Below are 26,005 nucleotides of genomic sequence, written 5' to 3'. Positions count from 1 at the left end.
TGCCTTAAACGCTTTAACTTACAAGAACTACAATTCCCATAATTGCTAATGAGGACGGGGCCATCATTCGGAGGACCCCGCCTGAAAAGAGCCCACATAATCATGAAATAAGATATTTAATCTACTCAACTAACCAGCGGGGACATTAAATTAGGACTGATAGATTCGTTGTTCACTAAAAGCGACCAAAGCATTACAGAAGTTATCGTTTTAAATTTCACACCGGCACAAACCCAGAAGCTTCTGTCCAACTTAGTGAGCGTATCATGGCGGCGCAGATGGCGGTAAATTCGGGTAAGGTGTATATTTTATTAAATAATTGGATTTTGTTTAATTATTGCATCAAATCTCAACCTCTGTTATGCACTGAAGCGCAGATATATGCGCTTCTTGGCCGCAGATTTGTCGATTATGATATGTTTTGACCACATGTTGTTGGGTCTGTCAGGCTAACATAGCTTAGCCTTGCCCATAGCAAATAGACGTTAAGTTAGCTGAGGTTAAATAACAAATTAGTTTTACTCATTTACATCGAACTAATTCCCACACTCAACCTGAAATAGCAGGGAGGGATGACACGACTTGTCTGATAGATCAGCTTGAAATAAAAGTGAAACTAACAACTCCGGGGAGGCAAAGAAGTGTCTGTACTATACTTCTGGAATCTTTTAGTGTCTATAGGATAGGCAAAATGCCGCAGTGGTGTTAACAAGCATGGTTATAGCAAATTAACTCGAAATGACTAGAAATTAGTTGTTTGCATACTTGTGTGACGACCCAAAACATCTGAAGCGTGTTTACTCCGTCAGGAGCCAGTCTGTGGGGGCCACTGAAAGAGCTCTGGGAGACAGTGGACGGAGCTGTGTTAAGGAGACAGCCCGAGAGTGTTCACCTCCTAGACCTACAGCTGAAGAAACACAAACCTCACTTTCTGTCACTTTTTAAGAACCCGGTAAGATGGCATGAATAGGTCATTTAAAACACTGTAATTTCTCACACATGCAGGTCACGGGTGTTTGTTTTTTGTTTTTTCTCCAATGTGTAGCTTGTAGTTACAGTCTGTCCTCCGAGACTCTGATATTAACAGCGTCTTGTCTTCTCTTCATTTTTAGCCAAAAAGTGCAGAGCAAAGAGAGAAAGTGCGTAAAGCCAGCACAGAAGGCATCGCCATCCAAGGTCAGCAGGGGTCACGGCTCCTTCCAGAACAGCTTCTGACAGAGGCTTTCATCCTCAGTGATCTCTTTGACATTGGAGAGTTGGCAGCTTTGGAGCTTCTCTTGGCAGGTAACATGAAGGGAAAAAATCCCCAACTTTATCCAGCATAGATTAATTCCATTTCATCTTATAGGTAAAGTGTCACTGTAGTTAATTGTGTAGCAGGTTCTATGGATTGTCCTGATCAAACACTGAGATTGAGCTCTGTTTCTTTTATGTAATCATCTCTCTCCAGGTGAACAGCAGCAGCCCTATTTTCCAGGACTGACACGAGGCCTAGTGGCCGTGTTACTTTACTGGGATGGAAAACTTTGTATGGCCAACTCTCTGCGCACACTCATTCAGTCACGACAGGGCAAGACCTTCACCCTGGATCTTAGGTAATAACGGTGTCTAAAAGTAGTACAATGAAACAGTGATAGATGCTGTTAAGGTCCCGTATGATGAAGGTGTTTTTGTCCTGCTTGTATTTTTTTGGTGACCATTGTCCTTGATGTAAATATGTAAAAATTGTGTGTGTTTCTGTTCTGTGTCTTGTGTACTGTTTGTTTGTATATGTGTCTTTCTGACTGCTGTTACATCCAAATTTCCCCTTGTGGGACAATTAAAGGATTATTCTATTCTATTCTATTCTGTTCTATTTGAATCTTATGTTTGACAATGTCATTTGTTTTCTCCTTCAGTGGAGAGCTGGTGGCTTTGACAACACGATTTACAGATGAGCTCATGAGCCAAGGTCTGACCAAACGCATCCTAACTTTGGTGTCAGAGATAAGCGTGACGCGTGAGTTTGAACGCCTGCAGAAAGAACGCGGATTGGGCAACGAAAAGCACAGGAAGGAGGTGGGAAGTAATCTTTTGTATAAATTTTAACCAAAGATATAAATCTTCAAATTGCTTTGTTTTCTTTTTCCAGTGTTAAAGGAACAATACAGTGCCACTAATTCTCTCAACATAGAAACATAGAGTGTAGGAATGCAGAGTGGATTATGGAAAATATGGATTACATGTAGTTTCTGCATCTGTCACCAGGTTGCAGACCTCATCAAGGAATGCCGACAGGCGCTTGCAGACAGCCTGTTTTCATGGACCTGCCAATCACCCCTGTCAAAAGATGACACTCTGGCACTCATTGGCCACCTGGAGACAGTTACAGCTCAGGCTGATGGCTCACTGGACAGTGTTAGCCTGGCTCTGGTTATGGCACTGCTCTACTGCTTGGATGTCAGTTTCATAGAGCAGGGGACTGAAGATAGAGATGGTAAGTTCGTGTTGATGGTTTTGGTTTTCTTTCTTTTTTTCCTGTTGAAATCACTGATTCCAAAAATCATCTGCCTGCGTGTGTTTTCCTCCAGATTTGCTCCAGGCACTTCCATTGCTGACAGAAAGGCAGTATGTGTCTGCAGTGCACAGTCGCCTGATGGACAGCCAACCATGGAAGCTTCCGGGGCTGCAGGCCGTGTGTCGACTGGCGTGGGCTCTGTTGCTGAGAGTCCTTTCCCAGCTGCCACAGGGCTCAGGTAAGCACTGCATTCCCTGAGTCTCCATTAAAAATGCCCTTCTAATTCTTACGTTTTCTGAGATAACAGCCATTTCATCTTATTGTACGTGTATTTTTGTGCAGCACTGGTTGAGTTCACCGAGGCAGATGAGGCTCTGGCTGATCAGGCTCTCCTGGGCGATGTCTTCTTGTTTATGAAAGAGGGCATTCTGGGATGTGAGAGTTTTTCCCAGGAAGAGTTTTACATCCGCCGCGTCCATTCACTCATCACAGACTTTCTGGCTCTTATGCCAATGAAGGTAAGAGATGCTGCAGGTGCTTTTAACTTAAGACTGACATGTAAAACTATAATATGGATTTTAACTTATCAGATTCAACATTCTGTAATTATCACATTTCATTTATTTATCTATTTTTGCATCTTAATTTAAATATGTAACAAGCGTATTTTGGCTTTTTGCAGGTGAAGCAGCTTCGTAACCGTGCCGATGAGGATGCCCGCCTCGTGCACATGTCCTTACAGATGGACAGCGAGCTTCCGTCGTCATTGCGGAAGGACTTGGACCACCTCATGATCCTGGTTAGTGGTTTGTTTTTTTTTACATATCCATATATACATACGAGGCAGTATTACCTCTAACCTTTTATTACTGATCGATGAGAATTTTTGGTTTGTGTTTTCAGATAGGGGAGTTTTACAGCAAGGACCCATTTGGATTAGAGCTGGGTTTGGAGTTCTGGTGTCCCACGGAGTCTCTTCAACACAGCTCCCTGCAGGGTTCTTATCTGGGAATGGCCCTGCAAAGACCTCCACATAAACAGGTAGGGTTCGTGTTTTTGTGACTACTGTTACTGATTGTCCAATTGATTTAGATTTGGGGAGGAGGGGTGTGTGTGTCCGTGGCTTCTTTTTGTTTAAAGGTGTTTTTATATTTTGTGATTGTTGACACAGGTGGTTTTGTCCAAGTTTGTACGTCAGATGGGAGACCTTCTGCCGTCCACCCTCTACATCTCCTATCTCCGTATGTTAAAAGGACTTGCCAATGGCCCTCAGTGTGCTCATTACTGCTTCAGCCTGCTTAAGACCAACGGGGCAGCACACAGTAAGACTAAATTTAGTCTTTATTTATTTTAGTGATATTTCAGTTGAAATCAACACATTCGATTTGAAGTTAAGCCTTTCCACAAAAGGAACTTTATTATGTTGTAATAATAATAATAATGTGTTTGTCTGTTTGTTTGTTTGTTTTTTAAATAAAACAACATTTAAATTTTTATTTTATTTACACCATTAGAATACTGTCTGGGTTCATTATTATTTATAATTATTTAAATCAAAAACCTTACCAGCGTGTACTGCAGTGTTCTCTAATGCATACTAATCTTGTTCAGGTGACAACATCCAGGGAGTCTCAGGCAGTCCGGTGTCCTGGGAACATTTTTTTCACTCACTCATGCTGTACCATGAAAACCTGCGACGAGACCTCCCAAATCCAGATTCGGCTCACTACCGCCACCCACCACTCAGGGGCATCACCCAAAGAGAGATGGAAGGACTTACCTCGTTTTTGCAGTTGCTCACCACCATCATCACATGGGTATGCCACAACAGGCATGGATTTGTGCTGCTATGTGGGTGTAAAATACCACAAAGTCAGATGTTAATTTCTATCTTCTCTAGAGTGAAAATGCTCGACTGGCCTTGTGCGAGCATCCCCAGTGGACCCCAGCTGTCGTGATGTTGGGATTGCTTCAGTGCAGCGTTCCTCCCGTCCTGAAAGCTGAGCTCCTGCACTGCCTGGCAGCGTTTGGAAAGTCACCGGAGATCGCTGCTTCACTCTGGCAGTCGCTGGAGTACACGCAGGTAAAACAGAACAATGTTTTATTTTTATTAAAAATGACAAGAGTTTACACTGATAGGGTCAACATTGTTTGTCATGTGCAAATAAAATATGAATTATGATAATATCAGAAAGTCACAGACTCCCTTTCTACTCTTACGATATTTCTCTACATGTTAAGCTTAATTTCTGCACTAAAGCTGTCAGCAGACACCAATGCTCTCACCACTGAAATGACTATAAGATGCTGTAAACATGCAAATGTCCAGTCCTCATGATTGCAGCCATTTCTTAAAACCTAATTTCCAGAAAATAAACATCGTCACTCTTGTGTTTCTATCTGTAACTTTGTGTTTTGAAGCTTCTCATTTTGTTGTCAAACAGATCCTTCAGACGGTGCGAGCCCCCGGACAGAGACAAGCAGCAGGGATAGAGGTGAGATTTTAGTTGTTTTTGTTTTTTCTCTTCAGCAAGCGTAATGGTCAGAGGGTTTAAGCCTGTCTTGTTGTAAAGAAAAACAATGCAGACAGGTTATCGGTCTGATTTGTCTTTAAATGTTCTTCTGTTTGTAAAATTGGCGCTCTGAGCAGGTCTGCTGTAATTGGGCCGTTACAGATCTGCATCATAGATCAGTAAAACAGCTGGAGACTAAAAGTTTTACTTTAATTTGATCGATTGCTAAACATCCTGTAAAAAGAGGGACGTGACTCAAACTTTGTGAATTATTTTCATGGCCATCAGGTGGAGCTGAATGAGATCGAGTCGAGCTGTGAGGAGTACCCACTGACACGATCTTTCTGCCACCTGATCAGCACCTTGGTGGAGGGAAGCCTGCCCGTTAATTTAGGAGCAGGGTTGCGTGTGCCCGGCTTTCAGCCCTACTTGAACTTCTTGCGTGACTCTGTGTTCCTCCCCTTCCCCACCAGAGCGTATCGTCGCCCTGCTGAGAAGGTAATGCTCCCTCCTAGCGTCAAGGTGTAGACACGAAACATAGATTCACTTTTAACTGTGTAAATCTGCTCATTTTGTCCCCCCCCCCCCCCCCCCTTTCATTTCGTTGCCGTCTCCCAGTGGGAGGTAGCCGACTCTGTCCTCGAGGTGTTCCACAAGCTGCTGCGGGACTACGAGCCCCAGCCGTCTGACTTTGTCCAGGAGATTGTGGAACTGCAGGGTGAGCAGGTCCCGGCCCATAAGCCTCCGGGCCACAGCATCATGTTCCACCTGCTCAATGACTCGCCCATGCTGGCACTCTGCCTCAGCCTGCTGGAGGAGGGGGTCCGCCAGCTGGACACCTATGCACCTTTCCCCGGTGAGAAAGCATGCACCGCTGTTAGGCAAATGGAGAGAACTTGTGTCTTTGTTCTGACAGAAGAGTGCATCACTCTGCCCTTACAGGTAAAAAGCACTTGCAGTCTGCAGTATTGCACTGCTTGTGCCTTTTGGACTTGGCTCTGCAGAAGGAAGCAGTGTTCATGGATCTTCTTAGGGAGAGCCAGGCCTCTCTGCTGGTTTCTCCCCTGGAGCAGCTCCTCCAAGGCGTCAGCCCTCAAACCAGAAGGGCTGATCACATTGTCAACATTGCGAGGTAAACACATCCTTTTTTAATTTTTTAAAATAATGTTTGAACTGTAATGTATTTTTGTTCACTTTTTATTAATGTTGGCTATTCAGTAAAGCTTATAACTCAGTCTTTGCAGCACAGTTCTGAACTCTGCCGTTTGTCTTTGGCAGGTATCTTTACCACAGCAGCTCAAACCCAGAGGCCGCCTTCCAGAGCGCCAAGATTCTGCGTCGCATCGCCAACTACCCAAACATTCAGATCAGGCTGGTGGGAGACTTCACACATGACCAGGTACGTCCAAGTCGGAACAGTCTGGAAACGCGTGTCATACTTTGAATTGGATGGAACAGTTGCCTCGATATAAACTCGTTTGTCTTTCAGTATATATTAGTAAATTAGATCTGTGTAAGAAAACGGCTTGAACAGTATTGAAATTTTCAAGGTGACTTGGAACAGGTTTCATGAAACCTTGGGGTGTTTTTGCTGTGTGCATGTAAGCGTTAGCTGTGTTAAAGCAGGCATTAATTTAAACGTCTCCACTTCAGGCTGTAAGTGACAAGCTCATGGCAGGCTTTGTGGAGTGTCTGGACAATGAAGACGCAGAGGAGGGCACAGAGAAAGATGGTGAGACGATCTTCACCTATCAATTATTAAACCTGTCACACTCAGACTTACTAATTTACACCTTAAATACTAACTTTCAGACGTAGACTCACAAAAGAAGGTGGCAAGGATCCGGCACGAAACCCAGATCCATATTTTGAACCTGCTCATTACGTCTTTGGAGTTGAAGGCACCAAATCTGGCCCTTTATCTTTTGGGCTATGAAGTGAAGAAGCCTGTGTCGTCAACCAATCTCCAGGACCCGGGTGAGAGTTTGGCCTTTACAGTGAATATGTTCATTTTAGTAGCAGTTATGATGTTTAACACCGTTTGAACCTTTTATGGATTAAGTGGAAAGAAAATCAGATGATTTAAGTGTGTTTGTCTTACAGGTGTGTTAGGGTGCCCGCGTAGCTGCCTGCACGCCATCCTGAGTCGGCTGCAGAGAGGCACAGAGAAAAGATCGGGACCTGCACTCACACAGCAGGCCCCGCACCTGGCTGAGCTCTGCTACCAGGTAATATTTAACAGCGCTCGCAAAATTCAAAATCTCTGGTAGCCCTTCCGGCAGACACTCTTCAGTTTTTGGTAGCCCAAAATAAATTTAAGTAGCCTGAAAAAAAATAAAGGACAATTTTTTGATTGACTTAAAAAATTGTTAAAACACAAATTACAACAACTGTAAAAGAATACAATCATCAACTCAAATATTTGGTTCTAATTGAACAGAAATTTCTATGAACTTGTAAGAACTGTGTAGAACATGGATCAGTCTGTGTCAGATCCTGAATCTGACATTTCCACTGAAGTCACGGGTAAGAGGTAAGTGGAACCAAGATCATTTGCTTTGTTTGCAAAGGCTGCTACATTGTGCCAAAGGTAGTTCACTCTTTGCAACATCGCGCTGTTCTAAACAGCTTTTTCTTCTGCGTTTCTTCTGGACTTCTTGTTGTGCTTGGTTTATTTTTAGTAGTTTTTTTGCAATTGGCGTTTGTTCTGGGAAAGATACTGCAGACTGAGCAATAATGCATTTCTTGCATTTCTCATGGGTTCTAATGGGGTCTTTCTTAAAATTACTGGTCCCAGTAACAAAGGTGCTTGTTATGGAAGCCCGTTTCCGCCACTAAAAAAAAAAAAAAAAAAAAAAGGATCCACAACTCAAAATTTCGAGTTATTAACTCAAAATTTTGAGAAAAGTAATGGATACTAGCTGTTTTGTTTTTATTTAGTGGTAGGAACGGGCTTCCATAGCTTGTTGACTCAGAAATCGAAGGAAAGAAGACACACCCGGCAGAACATGATGTTATTTAGCTCGTCATATTCCAGCCACAGAAATTCTTTTGTCCATGAAACCAAAAAAAAGCTGCGCTTTTGTTTTTGCCTCATAGCCTGATTTGTCATATCTTTTCCGTTTTGTGATCGGCTTTCTGATTGGTGGTCCCTTCTTCACCCTGACCTGTCTTATTTGGCTCTGCAGAACTAAAATACCTGCATAAATCCATCTGCTTTTACACAGGCACTTGCATAATGGCCTGTATTTATATAGTGCTTTACTAGTCCCTAAGGACCCCAAAGCGCTTTACATATCCAGTCATCCACCCATTCATTCACACACTGGTGATGGCAGCTACATTGTAGCCACAGCCACCCTGGGGCGCACTGACAGAGGCGAGGCTGCCGGACACTGGCGCCACCGATCAGCCAATGATCAGCGATTCTCTGCGCAATCAACCTGCATCACAGGTTTAAGCTTGCTGCGGGAGATTTCACTTGTCACGTTTGAATAGTAAGCTAATGAGTGATAAGACGATGTCAGAGGAACTGGTGCGCAACTAATCTGTCACTCACCAGTCAGTAGCTGCCGCTCTCTATTCACAGTTTGCGCCATCGCAAAGTGAAAGTGAAGCAAAAAACAAGCGGAAATTCAAACGCGATTTCAATATGTCACATACTGACAGCTACGTTTGCCAAAGAATGCAAAAGCATTGACATATTTTTTTTCTTCCTATGACAGCCTGACGGGCAGGGCTGAGATGGACTTTGGTAGCCCGACCAGAAAAATCGCTAGCCCCGGGACGTCGGGCTAGCGATTTTGCGAGCCCTGTTTAAACGAGGCCCAATCTCTGCAGTGAGAGATGTATCTCAGCTAGCAGGAGGATTTTATGTTACAGAATATTTCAAATTTCTTTGTGTTTGTCTGGTTTTCTTTTTCTCTCAGGTGATCTACCAGCTGTGTGCTTGTCCAGACACATCTGGACCCACAATGCGCTACTTGAGGACCAGTCAGGATTTCCTGTTCTCACACCTGCAACACCTGCCCTTCATCCTGCCAAGTGAGCTCAGAATCCCTGCTAACCTTGTTAAATAAAAGGCGTTTTACCAACAAAGCAGTAGCATTAATTTGAAACGAGTTGTTGTGTATCCATGCAAGGAGGAAATAATGGGCAGAAAACACTGCAGGATTCTTTTCTCTCTTCCTTCTTCTCCTCAGGTAACCAGATTGCTGCCCTCTCCCAGATGTCTTGGCTCATGAAAACGGCTGCAATCGAGCTGAGAGTGACCTCACTCAACCGCCAGCGTTCCCATACACAGCGCCTCGTCAGCCTCCTGCTGGATGACCAGCCACACGCTCAGCATGCAGGTAAAGGAAAGTTGCTCTATACTTTCCATGGCTGTAAATAAAAGCTTAAAGGATCTTTTTAGAAAACTTTCAAGCCCTCACAGCTGACAGTCCTGTTTATTGCAAAGGAAATTTACAATATGCACCTAAAACCTTTTTATTTTTTAGCAGATGGGGAATCTGGCATGGAAGACGAGACTAGATCAGTCAGCGGTTTTCTGCATTTTGACACAGTTTCTAAAGGTTCGTGTCACAAGTCCACCTTCAAATTTAGAAAGATATTAGAAGAATACATGTGAGGAGTTTTTAAGAATGACCCCAGATCGTCTCGCTTTTCATCATCAGTGCGCAGGAAGTTACTGAGCGTGCTGGATGCCATCGAATTCAGCCAGGATATGCCTGAGCTGCTGCAGCTGGACTTCTTTGAACGCACTCAGATAGAGCAGGTGATCTCCAACTGTGAGCACGTCAATGAGCAGGGACATACTGTGTGCAACGTTAAGGTACGTTTCCGGATACGATGTCTAATGTATTTTCTTGATCTGATGTGTTGTTTCAGCCTCTGAAGTTGGTTTTCATTTTCCTCACAGTTGCTTCACAGAGTGCTGGTCGCCGAGGTAAACGCGCTGCAGGGAATGGCAGCGATTGGACAGAGGCCCCTGTTAATGGAAGTGAGTGAAACTCACAAACTGACGTCCTGTAATTTTAGCTGAAAGCTGTAATTAAATTCCATTACTGTTTACTTTGCCTTAGGAGGTGAACTCAATCCTGCAGCAAGTGGTGGAACGTAACCGTGTCCGTCGGAGCCTGAGTGCAAAGCGGCATGCGCTGCAGTCCTGGAGGAGTCTGGTGGAGACGCTGCTGACTGCCTGCCCAGCTGATCTGATACCTGCTGATGAGCGGCAGCTCATCATCAGGGATCTGCTGCTGGACCTGCACGATAAGGTCAGTGATCACGTCAGCGTAGCAGTAATATCCAGTCCTGTCCAATAAGGAACTGGTCTCAGTGTTCAATACTCAAGTTTTTGTAACTGTGCTTTGTCTAGGTGTTATCAGAGGATGCAGCAGGGGAGTTGATGCCCATTGTTGCCGGAGCGGTCTTCACACTGACAGCTCACCTCAGCCAATCAGTGCTGTCTGAGCAGCAGCAGGGGGTGGGATTAGAAGCATCCTCTGGCTTTGCGTCAATCGCCAACTCTGCGCTGCACCTGATCCTGCGCAAGCTGCTGGACTTTATACTTTCTACTGGTTAGTGACTCATAAACCCACATTTCTCACATGGGGAAACTTTTCAGGATATACTTTGATCCCAGTACGTTTTTGTAATGTCTTTCACACCTTAAGGAGGCGGATATCAGCGTCTGCGTGCTCACCTGTATGGCTCTCTGCTGTATTATCTGCAAATTGCCCAGAAACCTGAAGAACCGGACACTCTGCAGACAGGTACACAGAAGCAATCACACACTGCAGGTTATAATAAGAGAGTCCTTTTGGACCTCTCTTTATTTGACAAAAAAGTCATTGTTAGTGTTTTCTGACATATACTGTCTGTTAGTATCATTTCAAAGGAACGGTGGGTTTGTCTGAGAAAATGTCTTTGTGTTTGCAGCAGGCAAAGCAATGTGGGAACGTCTCACAGCTCCTGAAGATGGTTTCTCCAAACTGCAGCGGGAGAACCTTGCGATCATCGAGAGCTACGGCAAGGCCCTCATGGAGGTTGTGTGCCGAGATGCCTGTGACGGCCATGAAATTAGCAGAGTAAGGGTTAAACCTACATGAAGCTTTCTCTGCCTATTTCAGCCTCTTGGTGATTTTTTTTCTTTGCCCCCAATCTTGAAGCATCCTAACATGCTTTTCTGGAATGCCAAGTATCTTTTGCTTCTATCAACACCTCTCTGTTTTAATGTTAACCAAGCCTAACAAGTATTCTGCCCCCCCGCCCTGTTAGATGCTGGCCATGGCCGTGCTGGACCGTATCCTGTCAATTGACCGTCAGAATCAGTGGCTGCTGTATATTTGCAACAGTGGCTACCTGCGGTCGTTGGTGGAGAGCTTGAGGCAGGATGATGTGGCGCTACAGAGCCTGCTCACACCACAGCCACCTCTCCTCAAACCACTCTACATCTTTGAAAGCAAGATGGTGAGGAGACAGTTTTCAGTATTTAGTTTCTAAAATTGAACACAGCAGCCTCAATGAGTGGAAGATTGTGAAGCTACAAGCTTGTTTGCGTGTTTAGGCTCTGCTGACTCGTGTGGCTAAGACGGGGCAGGGAGCCGTGGAGCTGTTGCGCTGTGGGCTGGTGGCACAGCTGATGGAGTGTCAGGTGTTTGACATGGTGCCCGACAGCGACGCACACAGGTATGGATGTGGGGATAGGAGGAGAGAGTGAGAGGACTAGCTGTCTTTTTAAAAAGTTCTTATATTTGATATGTAAACATCTTCTATCCCTTTTTAAAACAACTCTGCCCTTTATTCAGAGCTGTTGAAATCTATATTTCTAGTTTCCCTTGTGTTTGCATTCTGTTCCTCTATGGTTTGCAGGGTGATGAGGGACCCATCAGGCTTCATCCCCAGCCCTATGGACCGTTACAGACAGATTCTTTTACCAACCTTAAGGCTCTTTCAAGTGATTCTGACTTCCACCTCCATAAATCACCAGCAGGGGGCAGCACAAGTAAGTGTGTAATGTTGTTAGACCTGAGCTTTGTCATTTCAAATATTGTCACGTGTCTGAGTTTATTATTTTATTTCCTGTTCTGGTTTGGTTGATTTTTTTTTTTTTGCTCGGCTGAATGTAGGGCTGTAATAATCCAAATTTTAGTAATTGATTATTCGATCAGTTATTGAGTTATCAGGTAAGAAATCCTATGTTATGTCAAAATGAATTGCTCATTGGTTTCTTGCAATAGTTGTAATTTTTATTTTCTTTTTTTCTTCTTTTTTTTCAAAAATGCACAAAAAAATAATAATACATGTTATTTGAAAGCGCCTTTCAGAACACCCAAGGACACTGTACACAGCAGAAACATTAAAAGCAGGCAATTTACAAAATCATAAAACATTAAAGATAAAACAGATTTAAAATAGCAGAATGGAAAAAGTTATGTGGGATTAGCTTTTCTGAACAGGTGAGTTTTGAGTCTAGCCTTGAAAAGAGAAAAGGAAGTGGTATTTCTTATATCAGGAGGTAGGGAATTCCAGAGCAGCTGAAAGCACTGCTGCCCATGGTGGCGGGGGGGCAGAGTGGTGATCTGAACCATATCAGAGAGATATGGAGGGGAGAGTTGATGAATAGCCTTAAATGTTTACAAAAGTATTTTAAAATTGGTGCGATATTTGACTGGGAGCCAATGACGCTGCTGCAGGACGGAGGGGGTGATGTGGTGATAATACGGGCAGCAGAGTTCTGGACACGTTGAAGCTTAGATGTATAATCTCTAGAACAGCTGAATCCAAATAAGGCATACATGCAGCTTAAACTAAAGCCTAAAATAAAATGGCAAAAAGAGAGAAAATGACGTCTTCTCAGGTTGATTTTGTATATGATCATGTGTATGCGTTTTTGTGTGTGTCTGTTTGCTTAATCGTGTTAATGACACATGTGCACGTGGGAGTGTGAGGTTTTAAAGAAATATCTCATGACTACAATGATGAAATTCGAGCATGTGGATATTCTCTGTGGTTTGTCCTATTTTGATGCAACGTTTCCTGCTGCAGGAAAAAAACAACAACTTTGTGGTGGTTTAGATGTTAACAATGATTCAGTGTCCAGCCTAGAAAGTCCCGGGCTAGTGGCTCAGTTTTTACTAGCCTATGTGTATTTTACTTCGCTGTGGAGAGAGGGGGGGGGGGGTGAGCTTTCATTTTTATCTGCTTAAATATTAATGTCATGAACTTAATATCACATTTTTCCTGTTTTGTATATTTTACATAAATCTGTAAAATAATGGTATTAAAGCCTTGAAATGAAATATGGTCTAGTACACCCCACACCCCCCTTTAGATTCACCCCTGCTGCAGCCTTCAGCAAACTGCCAAAGTCAAACATTGCATCAGACTAAGCTAACAGTTCATCTTCATACGCATGCTTTTATTTAACTTCTGTAGCTTTACTGTAGATGTTGGATGGGAGCAGCTTCAAAGCTTTCCTTTGGTGTGACACACGATGGTTTGCTTGAGGACTCCTGCCAGTTTTTTCCCAAGTAAAGGTTTTAACAGTGATTACAGGAGCAGGCGGCCCTAAACCTGAGCTCATGGTCTCCTTAACGTCGCCCCCTCTTTGCTCTTTGCCGCGTAGACAGACTCTTGATTCATGTTAAACCATGACGTGTCATCTTCACCCCTGCTGATGCGTTATCAGTGTTTTTGTTGAAAGCCTGGGGGCTGCATGGGCTTAATGATGTGGTACGTTTGATGCACATGTGTGCCTTTAGAGAAGTTTCAGTTGCAGGTCTATTTCTAGTTGCAAATGTGGGTGAAACACTCACGCTTATATGGGGACGAATGAGCCCCACTGAGTCGTGGAATAAACAAAGCATCAAAGCAGAAAGTGATCAAAGTGGTTTTTTTCTTTTTAAATAATGGAGTTATTTGAGTTACTCAATGAATCGTTGAGTTTGATTTTTGATTTGAAAGCGAGTAATAAGTAACAACAAATATCTGTGTGCAGGTTCTCCAGTGGCTGATAGTCCATGCAGACACCATTCAGTCCCTGCTGCGCTGCCAGGAGCTCAGTATGGGAGCTTTGCAGGAACTTTCTCTGCTTACTGGCATCATCAGTAAAACAGCTCTGCCAGGTACAAAGATGAGCAGTCACCCTGAACTGAAAGCACAAAGCTCTTTTAATGTTACATCAGCCTTATGCGAACCACGTGTTTATAATCAGTGACTCAGTAACTACTTGATGTCTCAGGTGCCCTTGAGATGGGTGGAGAAGTCAACAGCGCTGCGCTCATGGAGTTCCAAGGTCACATTAACAGATTCCAGGTCAGATGATGCCCTTAGTTTTTATTACATACCAACCTGTTCTAACTTTCACTTTTATCTTGTTCAACCCTCTTTAACCTCTGCGTCTACTGTTCAGTGTGAGATTTGCATAAGTGGCAATGTCTCTCTCTCTCTCTTTTTTTTAGCGCCTATGTCTGTCTCTGCTCGGCCGTCTGGCAGGAAGTGAGCGGGACAGGTTGCTAAAACAGGCTGAGATCTCTGCACCTGGAGACTCAGCAGAACGGCGAGAAGAGATGGAGGTGGCCATGCAACAGGTTTGACGGTTATTCTGTAAATGGTAAAACTGGAGATGCAAAGTGTATTCTCAGTGCCAGCTTCCCCGTTAGCATATTTATATTTTACGTATTCCAAGTGTGGAGTGGACACTTTGGGGCAAAATCCACAAGAGAGGCACTGAAATGTCTGGAGTTTTCTCTCTGTAATCAGGGTTATCAGTTCTGCATCGTCAATGACTTGAACCTGCTGTCCTTTGTCCCAAGGTGTGTGCTAACATCATGGAGTACTGCCAGGCCCTCCTGCTGCAGAGCTCAGCCCAGGCTCAGTTCAGCATCTGCCTCTTCAGCCCGTCAGGCAGCGAGCCAGCTGGCAGGGACGGAGCACGCACTGGTCAGTGATATTCTACCCTAACTTATGAAGAATAAGGATTTGGCTCATGCTAATCGTTAATGTGGCTTAGCCTATGGTTATGGAATGTTTTCGGAGCTTGTGGTGTTCCTGAAGTTTCCGGTTTATGGAAACACTTTCAGTTTAACGATAGACTCTTCCTCCTCTTTTCAAGACCTTTCATCCACTGTGCCATCGATGGCTTACTCTCGGGTCCCTAGTCTTGGTTTGGTCTTGTACCTGCTCAAGAATAGTGCTGCTGATTTCTTCCGGTTCCACCAAAGTCACAGGCAGAGCCTGGGAAAGCTTCAGAGCCTGGATCAGCTCCCACCTGAGGAGCTCAAGGAGGTAATAGATAGATGCAACAGTGTATATAGAGATATAACTTCACCACCGTCAGTTTACCAAATAAACTTGCAAACTTGCACATCCTGCATACGTTTTGATTGTTAGCGTTGTTTCCCGTCAGTTCTAACCACCTTTTCTCTGTAGTTGTGCCAAGGCCTGGTTTCAGGCCCAGGAGCAGTGGAGAAAATCTCATCAGTGCAGAGGAGCTTGCTGGCCAAGAGACGACTGGTCCAGCTCATCAACAACAGAGCCAAGCTGCTGGCCTTGTGCTCCTGTATCCTTTGCCCCTCGCAGACACATTTGTAGAAATGGGATTAACAAGATTAAACCAGGAATGATAAATGCTACGCTGAAACTGCCTCTGCCCATCATGTCTGTGCCATATAGTGTTTGATTATCTTACACTGATAAGAGTTATTAAAAAAAGTGCCACATGAGAAGCTGTGGACAGCCTTGACCTGACTCCTGCTTAGATGTGATTGAGACATGCTTATTCGTGCTGTGGCGTCACCTGGAGTACTACTTGTTGCATTGTATACCCACTGACCCCAAAGACTCGCTGCTGCCTGGATCCACTTTATACAGATCACGCCTCGCAGATGGTAGGGGCACATGTTACAGAGAATACATGCCAATAATAGGTTCATTGCACTTTTTGGTTATTGAGAGCAGATGTGGCATAGACACTGTATCATCCCTGGTTGAGTAAACATGAACATTTCTGTATGTTCAAATTCTTTAGACTCATTCAGCGGGCTGCAGGCCAGCGGAGGCCGAGGACTAAGCCTATCCAGAGTCAGCCAACAAGATCTAGATCTGGTAAGAAATTTCTGTAAACTGGTATGAGTCTGCAAACTAAGACGTGTTGTACCTCTTGTACACAGTTGTACATTCTGGGGCAGTTTCCTAGCCATGCATTAAGCCTCGGCCTAAACCATAAGCATTTGGAGATTTTCATCAGGTTTTTCCTTTAGCCTGGAATTAATCTCTTTCTCTTGTCTGTGTGATTGCAGCTGAAAAGCGACATGGCTGCAGGATTTGGGGAGGCCCTGCAGAGGAAGCTGCTGGAGGTGGAGGGCTTGTACAGCCAGGTCCGCTCTCGCTATACTTTTATCCAGGCTCTGGTCCGCAGGATCCGCGGCCTGCTGCGACAGCCCAAAAGCTGAGACTGGCCAAGATCCGATTACCTTCTCTGTCAGTTTGAACTTCTGCCTTCATAACAGGCAAAACCAGGACACTGCTAAGGACTTCATGTCTGGCAACATCACTCCTTTCTACTGACCCGACCTTCCTCTTCTATAACTCGTAGTGTCAATTTCGATCATGCTTACGTTCACAGTGCAAGTAGCACCATTTGAGGAATTGAGAATGTGGAGAAGAAAAAGCAGAAGAAATTTTTACTTGTTAAACTGTATTTGATATTCTTGTTTGTTCGGATGATTTTTGTGAAAATAAACTTCTTTTTCTAAATCGGTTAAATGTCCAGTTCTCACCTTCCTCGCGCCATAAATGGCCTGAACGACAGTGGCTACGGGCACCTTTCATTTTTAACGGGTAAAGACGAGGTTACCGTCTGCTGACATTTGATTAGCCTGTATTAATAGAAATGTTTTTCAAGCTTCTGACTCTCACAGTGACATTTTCACGCTGCTTTTTTTTGTTTTTTTCTAACAGCTTATCACACACATCACAAAGACGTCGACCACTGCTGTGCTGAACACCAGTGACTGATTTCACCTATTTTTACATGCATGTCTGGGTTTACTCATTTCAAACTTCTTATCAGGAGAAGCAAAACCAGGAACCAAAACAACAAGATGCTCTTTGTGAAAGTAGCATCACAATAGCTGACAGAAGTGGGCAAGTGTCACACTGAAACACACTGTACACCAGGCATTCTAGCGCCACGAGTCATTTAATCTCCCTTTTATTTTCTTTGAAGGTACACTTTATAAGACCGTAAAGTGCGTAGATTCTTAAACCTTTGGGAAAGGGACGAGAGGACGCATAAAAATCTAGCTTTTACATTCAGATCTAGCAGACAGAAGTTTTGTGCTCTTAGTTTTTATTTGAATACAGGCGACTGGGGGCGGGCGGAAATAGTTCAGAGAGGTGAGCACCAGCATTGAGCACGGGGGGAGGGGGGAAACGCCGTGGAAAATATAGGCACATTTCCTCACCACAGTCCATCGTGGACTGTGACTGATCTCTGTGACACATTTCATGGGTTGGTGGTGGAAAAAGGAAAAAAATAATCTTAAAATAAGGGATGTACCGAATGCTCTTCTCAGCTGACACACGGAAACATTTGTCCCAGGTTTAACAGATCATGCTCGTGTAGTCTATAAATTACTTTAAATAATAAAATTAATTACAGCATTAAAAACACATTTACAGTTGTTGCACCAGCTTGCTATACCGATTGTGCTGCATATGCATCCGAACAGAAACCCTGACACGTGGATAATGACGATCCCTGCTCCTCTCTCTGTGAACACGCTGACGTGTACAAAGCTGCCATTTCAGATTCAGCCAACTCTGGGACTGACTGGTGTTTTCGCCCATCACAGCTACGTAACCGCAGGATGAGAACTAAATTTACATTTGCAGATAACGTTGCTCGGGGGAGGTTTAGAAATGCATCGAACTGCATGTCGAACGGAGTCTTCACAGTAGGTTGTAACTATTTTGTGAAAAAACACTGCTGTAACTGGACATATATAAAAATATCATCTTATATATCAACACTGGAATTATACACTCCATTAAAAAATTGGCATAGGATTAAAAATCGCATCCACCGGGCTCTACTTCTAACAGAATCCATCTTTACGTGTTAATGTTGCTTCATCTGTAAGTTTGTTTCAGATTAAAAGGTTGAAACTTTCTTTTGCTTTTAAGAGGAGAGATGAGACCATCATTATCCAACCACATGATCACTGTTACAGATTTGGAACAATCTCAACCAAAGAAAAGGGGAAATACTGTAAATTCTTTATAGCACATTTAGAGGTTTTTCTATTTAATAGAAACCAAGTCTGACTAATGTCTGTACATAAAAACAAAACTGTTCATTTAGGGAAAAAAACATTTATACTGTACATGTACAGAGAAATACAGCACCAGCAGACTTAGTTGGACCACCTTTCCTGCTGTGATTCACATCCTCACAGGGTACTTTGTTAAGTCTGCGGTAGTCCACTGGCTCAAGTCCACGGAGAGTGATTTTGCGCTTTCATTAATAGTGCCTGTTTGAGGGAAGGCGATCTATCCTGAGGCCCCTCTGTTCTAGTGTTGATTGTATCAGAAGTGTCTGTTAGTAATCCAGCACAGCTCTAGCAGTGAATCTTGCAGGAGAAAATCCAGACGTTAACAAAGACACACGAGAGACACGAGGAGAGGCAGCTTATCCAGCACTTTGTTTCCCATGCTGTCTTTAAGATAAAGATTCGACGACAGAACGGATAGCAAGTGTTCGTATTTTGTGCATGCAGAATAAATCTGCACATCCCATCTTTTTATTTGAACAATCCAACTGCAGTTTGCATGTTTGCAAGTGCAAAAGCAGTTTGTTTGTAGAAAACAAGCCCTTATGTGTTATCAGTGCTGGCTTCCTCCGTGTTGTTGTTATCCGACACGCCGCTGCCATTGGTCTCGGGACGTTCCGGTATCTCTCCCTTCACCGCCACTCGAATTACTTTCAACCAGCGCTGCTTAAGTTCCTCGGTCTCAGCAGCAAAGTTGTGGGTGGACTTGGACTGGGAGATGTGGAAGCTTGCCGGTGGGTCTGTGGGCCGGGTGGTGTCGTCCACAGAATAACCCACCAGGGGTATGGTGCACTGTGCTTTTACATCCTGAGAGGAAAGTCAAAGAAGAGATCGTCTTCACTGTGAATGATCTGCTAAATGAACATATCCAATCATATTTTTGGCTTGAAGTAGTTGTTTTACCTGTGGAGCTCCATAGAGGTAAAGCACCAGACTCTCCTTCTCAGGGATGACACACCAACACTTCTGCCAAATTTTGCTCTTCTCAGAGTGCTGCAGGAAGCCACACATGATGCTGCTGTCTGCAAACTGACCGGCTTCAATCTGCAAAAATGCGCACAGATCAGCAAAAGAAAAAAACAAAACAGGAACGCCAGCTGATGTTATTTCTGTCACATGACGGTTTACTCGCATTACCACTTTAACTTTCAAGTGCACAGTCACTTGTTTTAAGTAAGTTAGCTACAACTATTGTAGTCTAATCCATCAGCCATACAATATATTCACCCTTCAACAAGCTTAGAATTTTAAAATTGTTGAAGCTGTTTCACTGAAATGTCTTGTTTTTGTTGTTTTTGTTATTCATCTTATCTTCGCTGATATAAATGAGGGTTTGCATTAGACAACATCAGGTTTATTCACTGAAAAGTCACCTCGAGAATGCCCTTTTTCTTGCCCTCCGCTATCGCCTCTCCAGTCAGGATGCAGTGGCAGTCCTTGCACACTTTGTTCATTTTGTTGCCATCGTATTCAAGCGGCGCTTTATAGTCTGAGCATTTCCAGCACACCACCTGTAAGAGACAGGCAGCAATATTGTTATCAATGATGATAACAATTTAGCAAGAGGAGGAGAGGAGAGAGGAGGAGAGGAGGTTTGGAACTCTGCAGTCACTGAGTTAGCAGAGCGGCAGCAGCTTTTACTCCCTATATTGCTCAACACTCTATTCTGTGAGTTTTTAGAGCAACTCATTTGTTCACAGATTTTTGTGGCTGAGCGTTTGATTCGATACACTTATGGCAACAGGACTGAAAACACCTGAATTCAAAGATTCAGAGGGGTGATCCACACATTTTGTGGTTTAAAACGTCATTAAATCATCATTCGACATATTTGGTGGAATAAAACATCACATAGGCGGTATCTGGGTATTCCCAATTCAACTAATGGGGTCTAACCCAGGGGTGGGCAATCTCAGTCCACGAGGGCCGGTGTCCCTGCAGGTTTTAGATGTGTCCTTGAACCAACGCAGCTGATTTAAATGGCTAAATCAGCTCCTCAACATGTCCCGAAGTTCTCCAGAGGCCTGGTAACGAACTAATCATGTGATTCAGGTGTGTTGACCCAAAGTGAGATCTAAAACCTGCAGGACACCGGCCCTCGTGGACTAAGATTGCCCACCCCTGGTCTAACCTCTCTACCCTGTAGTGTGCATACACATGCATGGCACCCACAACAGAAACATTACTCACGTAGCCGCAGGCTCTGCAGTGGTGTCTCCGACGTGTAATAGCATTGAAAGACTCCTTACACTTCATACACATTGTCACTTCGTTGTCACGGATCCAGCGCGGCGCGCGCTTTCCCAGCTCAGCTTTCTGCCATTAAAAGAAAAAAAGCCCACTCACTGTGGCAGCACAGACATGTGTGGGCAATTCAACTCTGTGCAATTTGATCCAACACTGACCGACACTTCGTCCATGTCTTTTAGTGCATTCTTGAATGACTCGTTTTTCTGCTGGAAGATCTCGATGATCGCCTGGAAAGCCTGGAAAAGAATAAGCACGACAGGGGGTGTCACTTTAAATTTGTTTGAAAAAACGAAGAGTTAAATAGGAAAATCACCTGGAAATTACGTACCTTGATCCAGTCAGCCTTGTCTTGCTCTGAGCTGATGAGGTGGAGAAAACAGAAACAGAATTCAGTTTAACACATAAAAGACAAGGATGCGTTCAAATTAATCTGTCACACAACAGCAAAAGGGCTGAGAGCCACTGATTTACAGGATCTGAAAATGAACACCGGGTGTAGTCATTTAGCAGCCGTTTCATACATATAACATTGTTTTTGCACTTTTAACAGAGTGCTTAACACTTGGGTGCTGAATGGAGAATTTAACTTTTGCATATTGTGTGTTAATGCTCGAAAAAGAGTACCTGGCCTGGAGTTCAAGTGTCCTCTCCTTCCCAGACACTTGGAAGGTATGAGGGTAGTCCTCATTGATTGTTTCCAGGACCTTCATCCCATCGATGCCGATTCGAGTCCTCACCGTATATTTAGGACCTCCCAGGCTGAATTTCGGGACGCAGTATAACAGCATATTGTTGAACTAGGAGAAAAGGGGGAAAAACCACTTTGCAGTTGAGTTATGCAACCATGTAAGCTGGATGCATCAGCACTATTGTAGTTTAGATTTCTGGGCACAGTTTCCTTCCTGAGGGTGAAAACCTAAAACTCTGCAGGTAACCCGAATCACGCACACGGGGCACATTCTATGTTCAGCTAATTAGAAACAGACACAAGTTAATCACATCATCTGGCAATCTCAGTAATTGAGAGACTTCTTCATGTGCCTCTGATGTATCCTTACACAGAGGTGGTCCTAGCAAGAAATGATTCACTTGTTTCAATTGACTGATGCGGGCAAAGTCTCGCCTCAGCATATTTCCCCGCAGTGTCCTTCATTATACAAGAAGGTGTTTCTCTCACCAGGAAGAGGTATCGCTCCATTGCTGACGTGTTCCTGGCCGCCAGCTTCAAGATGTGGCCCTCTTTGATGAACTCGTTGGAAGGATTAACAATGTCCTCCTCTTCACCCAGCATCTCGTAAATTTCCAGCAGTTTCTTTAGATTTTCCTAAAAGATGAAGTTATGTTCATCTTAGTAAATGAGAAACTGTTAGAGAGGATCTGTATCAGCTGGCTAAAGCCAATCTTTACTTACAGACTTTCTTATGGCACTGTTGGAGTGAGTAGCTGCTGTTCCAATAATCTCTAATGATCCTGAAAAAAAGGGCAGATAATCCAGAAACTTAACAGAATAATTTTAGACACCCTCAGTGAAATGAACCCGATTCCTCACTGTGCAGCGTTCAGGTGCCGTTCCTACTTACTTTCTGCATCTCTTCGATCGGGGTCGTCCTGAGGCAGCTTCTTCAGGTAGTCTTTAAGCAACATCTCATATCGAGGGACGCGCTGCACTGGCTCCAACATGTGATGCTGAAGCGTTAGACACCCACAGATCTCTTGACTCTGTCCAGACAGAACAAGAAAGCTTTGATTTTCCTTTATCATACAAATGCTTCGTAACACAACAGACGCTTAAGCATAAAAGCCACAACACGGTATGAAAATGCATTTTTTCCTTTACTGGACTCTGTTACACAGTGCATACCTGTATCTCCTGAATTATAGCCTTAAACTGAGGTGAACGGTCTGTCCACTGCTTCAGCAACTCCATGGCTTTGTCGAAATTCTTCACATATTCTGCATACATTTTGAGGAAGGGTGTGAGTTTCTGCAGGATGTCCCCAATGCGAGGTTTAGAGTCCCTGCAGGAAAGATGTGGGTGGGGTTGTAAAAGTAAAAGATCTAATTTAGTACAAAGACAGTTTCTTTGTAGCTTGCACTGGCTGAACCGTCCATTTTTATTCCTTGTACGTGTACATGTATTAAAATAGCTCCAAAACTGCTGATCTTGACCTCATGCATCATCAGCGCAGCGGTACAAGCAGCTGCATCAGCACATGTATGAGCACTAGTTCGAGTAGCTGAATCTCACCATTCTCCCATCCGTTTCTCCAGGTCGGGAAGCAGAAACTGGCTGTGAAAGGCGTGGATGGAGGAGATATTGGAGAAGATGTTCTTTACTACGTCCACAGGGAATGTTCCCTTATTGGCCTCCTCCATTAGCTTAGCACAAAACTCCTGAAGAGACATATACAGTGGCTACAAATTAGGGTTTCTGTTCTGCGCAATGTTAAACCTTTTACAATGGAAAATGGTCAAGAAAACAGAAGTGGCCTCTCGCTGGGTTCCTCACCTGGTCCAGCAGGTTCAGTCGAGCCACGTAAGCCTTCTCTGTGTGCAAGAGCTCGCTGGCGATTTTAAATAGTTTCTGTTCGTTTGTCTCCTGAAAAAAGAGAACACACACACACACACATGTGAATTCGTGCATTTCTGGCTATAGCACATGAAAGTCTTGCCATTGCCATGTAAAGTACCTGCATGCCGATTTGCAGTAAAATTGAACTGAGATTATTCTGGGAATTATTCAGTTACTAATGTGTGAAAGTGCTATTCTGCTGAGAGACGAACACATACAGAGTCACATCATTTACTGGCAACTTAACAGCGTCTGATACTTCTCTAACAATGGCTTTGTCAATTCCCACATCTTTTTTTGAAAGCGTAGCTTCCCGTCCCTTTGCTAGTTCCCTTTGCAAGATTTCGTTCACAACTGAATTGAAACTACAAGAACTGTGTGACCAGTGAGCGAGACAACGTTTATAGCTGTACATCTACCAATGTGGGTTCAACGCACTGCTGTTCACTGCAGCCTTGTATTCAGCACAGCTTTGCTGTTGTTACACACACCGGCAAGCAGCACCTGTGTGTGTTTCATTAACATGACGCTAACAGTGAACTGATGTGGTGCTCGAGGACCTTCGAATGGGAAATGAAAATGTGGAAGAAGGGAAACGACACCAAATCCAACAAAGTTACACGTCTGTATAAAACTAAGCCTCAGGCGAGTGGTTAGTAAAGCCATGAAGCCGTGACAATAGCACACTGACGCTCACCTGAAAGGTTCCAGAACAAACTTTAGGTACACTCATTATTAATGCATCCACATGCCGATCATTGTTTTTTTTTTTTATCAAGTTCTTTGTTTCCCAAAAATACAACTTTCACAATAAAAAGACATTATAGATAGCAAAGTGCACTGGCCAGTAGAATCACTCGGATCGAGACATATATATATATATATATATATATATATATATATATATATATATATTAATATTAGGGTGCAACGATACTCGTATCGATATTGAACCGTTCGATACAGTGCTTTCGGTTCGGTACCCATAAGTATCGAACAATACAACATTTTTAATTTATTTTATCAACTTTCCTTCTGACGATGCTGTCTGTGTGGAGCACTCAGTTGATCTGCGCTCGACAGTGCAGCCTAGGCGGAGTAATCGAACGGAGATTCACTGAGTGCAGCGCAAGCTAGCGAGACAGAAGTTAAGCTCTCCTTGCAACATGGACCTCCCCCACCCTCATTCAGATCTGGCCTTTGGAACTATTTTGGTTTTCATGTGACGTATGACCCTGAAGGTAAGCGAGTCATGGACTAAAGTAAAACAGTATGTCGGATGTGCCACGCAATGCTCAATTACATGGGTGGGAGCTAGTGTGTTAGCGCAGTTAGCTCGTTAACGTGTTGGCCGTCCAGCCCCATGCACGGGGTGATCCGCGGTAGCTCGTTAACGGAGATTTGCCGTGTTGTGGCGTTAACGTCATTTCAGATTAACGCTGACAGCACTAGTGGGAACACAACGAATATGACTGCACATTTACTCCGACATCATCCTAGTGCAAAGACAAGTGGAAGCAGACAAAAACAACAAGCAGCATGCTACAAACTTTACCCGAGTCATTTAGACAGCCGTTAGCACAGGATTCTCCTTATGGGGACCTGATATGTTTAATATGCTGCTGAGAATATAGCCCAGAAGAAGCGTATAGTAGAGCTTTTATTTTGGAAAGAGCCATTTCTCTGTAATAAACTCTCTTTTCCAAACATGAGCGATTTCTCAATCAGATAGATTTATTATTTTATCCCTTTGTTGTTTCAGCAACATTAAATTTAAAAACTGTACTTTTGAGTTAATATATATACTTATAATTTTAATAAATGACAAATTAAAAAGGCATGAAAATTTCTTTTTGTATCGAAAAAATATCGAACCGTGACACCAAAGTATTGAACCGAACCGTGAATTTTGTGTATCGTTGCACCCCTAATAAATAAATAAATAAATATATATATATATATATATGTATATATGTCTCGTATGTATATATATATATATATATACACACACACACCATTAAATTGCACGTTCTGACCAGCAGTAATCACTTTACTCGAAAGTACAGTACCTATACAGTATAGTACAGTACTTGGGTAGGCTTCTGTAAATATGCTACTTTAACTTTAAAACACAACAGCTGTGTTTTACACTTTCAGATGAACAGTTTACATTCTATTTCTAAAGATCGCACTTCTCCTGCCTTGGAAAAAACTTGGCGGCTCAAAGTTACAACTTGTTATTTGCATCACTCACAAAACATGAATTCAGTTTGTTTAGCAGAAATGTATATTGCAGACTAAGTATTCAACTTGTGGTCTGTGGCCCATTTTGCCATTGTAATGCTTTTGCTTTGAATGGTTTGAACAGAAACTACATTGAATTTATCCACCCAAATACCAGTCCCATTAAGTGTCCCGGTGAGTCATGACAGCAGAGCAGCATTAACAATGGCAGGACTTCCTCTAAATCAACAGGAGCTTGTTAAAACACCTGTCACTTCCCTGTCACAGGTCACGTCAAACTGTAGCTCCATTAGCAGCTATTAACGCAACAAAACCAAATCTGAATTGTGGGTAATGTTTGTAAAATGAATCACTGTAACAAGTAAAATAAGTACAATGTTAGTCTGGGTTTATTTGCACTTGTTGCTTCAAGAGTACGGAAGAAACTAGAAGACATCACTTAAAATATGTTTCTGACTTTTATTTAGTTCGTTTTTAAATGGTAGGACTTGTAGCAGTGATGAATATCTTTTGCACAGCAGAGAGGCTTTTCCTTTCCCACAACGCGAGATTACCCAGCTGTCTTTGTCACTGTGAAGACTGAGATTGATCT

The 26,005-nt window shown here is 43.3% G+C and overlaps 2 protein-coding genes across 11 annotated transcripts in view; one reads left to right on the top strand and one right to left on the bottom strand.

Annotated features, from left to right (window-relative positions):
* Positions 1-41: 41 nt before the first annotated feature.
* On the top strand, positions 42-16,775 carry nup205 (nucleoporin 205). 4 transcript variants are annotated; one of them, XM_026176652.1, is made up of 42 exons: positions 42-294; positions 810-952; positions 1,113-1,284; positions 1,451-1,595; positions 1,899-2,058; positions 2,248-2,476; positions 2,571-2,735; positions 2,840-3,015; positions 3,180-3,296; positions 3,401-3,538; positions 3,669-3,819; positions 4,109-4,314; positions 4,398-4,580; positions 4,942-4,992; positions 5,299-5,508; positions 5,629-5,866; positions 5,953-6,142; positions 6,289-6,409; positions 6,664-6,742; positions 6,823-6,987; positions 7,114-7,238; positions 8,940-9,054; positions 9,213-9,362; positions 9,513-9,584; positions 9,687-9,844; positions 9,932-10,012; positions 10,095-10,286; positions 10,388-10,589; positions 10,686-10,784; positions 10,954-11,099; positions 11,290-11,481; positions 11,579-11,700; positions 11,884-12,016; positions 14,012-14,138; positions 14,255-14,328; positions 14,475-14,603; positions 14,829-14,955; positions 15,128-15,300; positions 15,445-15,574; positions 15,774-15,902; positions 16,043-16,119; positions 16,314-16,775. In XM_026176652.1, the coding sequence occupies exons 1-42, from the start codon at positions 267-269 to the stop codon at positions 16,464-16,466; spliced, it is 5,973 nt and encodes a 1,990-aa protein (XP_026032437.1). In that variant the 5' UTR covers positions 42-266; the 3' UTR covers positions 16,467-16,775. The 4 variants fall into 4 exon arrangements, with proteins under 4 accessions (XP_026032437.1, XP_026032435.1, XP_026032436.1 ...); XM_026176650.1 differs by having other exon boundaries at positions 10,951-11,099; XM_026176651.1 differs by having other exon boundaries at positions 9,510-9,584.
* A 434-nt stretch (positions 16,776-17,209) lies between these two features.
* Positions 17,210-26,005, bottom strand: part of fgd4a (FYVE, RhoGEF and PH domain containing 4a) — a 52,793-nt gene continuing 43,997 nt past the window's right edge. For all 7 annotated transcript variants that reach the window (XM_026176657.1, XM_026176661.1, XM_026176660.1 and 4 more), the window contains 13 exons: positions 23,107-23,196; positions 22,846-22,991; positions 22,459-22,615; positions 22,178-22,316; positions 22,009-22,067; positions 21,775-21,921; positions 21,222-21,394; positions 20,926-20,956; positions 20,753-20,833; positions 20,538-20,663; positions 19,721-19,858; positions 19,251-19,391; positions 17,210-19,154 (listed from right to left, as the gene is read on the bottom strand). In XM_026176657.1, coding sequence (XP_026032442.1) covers positions 18,891-19,154; positions 19,251-19,391; positions 19,721-19,858; positions 20,538-20,663; positions 20,753-20,833; positions 20,926-20,956; positions 21,222-21,394; positions 21,775-21,921; positions 22,009-22,067; positions 22,178-22,316; positions 22,459-22,615; positions 22,846-22,991; positions 23,107-23,196 — 1,692 coding nt within the window. In that variant the 3' untranslated portion in view covers positions 17,210-18,890. The remainder of the gene's footprint in view (positions 19,155-19,250; positions 19,392-19,720; positions 19,859-20,537; positions 20,664-20,752; positions 20,834-20,925; positions 20,957-21,221; positions 21,395-21,774; positions 21,922-22,008; positions 22,068-22,177; positions 22,317-22,458; positions 22,616-22,845; positions 22,992-23,106; positions 23,197-26,005) is intronic.

This window comes from Astatotilapia calliptera, chromosome 7, assembly GCF_900246225.1.
Source record: "Astatotilapia calliptera chromosome 7, fAstCal1.2, whole genome shotgun sequence".
Lineage (NCBI taxonomy): Eukaryota > Metazoa > Chordata > Actinopteri > Cichliformes > Cichlidae > Astatotilapia > Astatotilapia calliptera.
Note: the sequence above shows the minus strand (reverse complement) of the source record. Positions and strands in the feature narration are given on the sequence as shown.

What these genes read in the sequence shown, in the direction of transcription:
- nup205 (XM_026176649.1), top strand. Translation starts at nt 267, where the DNA reads ATGGCGGCGCAGATGGCGGTAAATTCGG. An exon ending in AAAGACCTCCACATAAACAG is followed by an intron (nt 3,539 to 3,668) that starts GTAGGGTTCGTG and finishes TTGTTGACACAG; the next exon opens with GTGGTTTTGTCCAAGTTTGT. An exon ending in AGAGGCCCCTGTTAATGGAA is followed by an intron (nt 10,013 to 10,094) that starts GTGAGTGAAACT and finishes ACTTTGCCTTAG; the next exon opens with GAGGTGAACTCAATCCTGCA.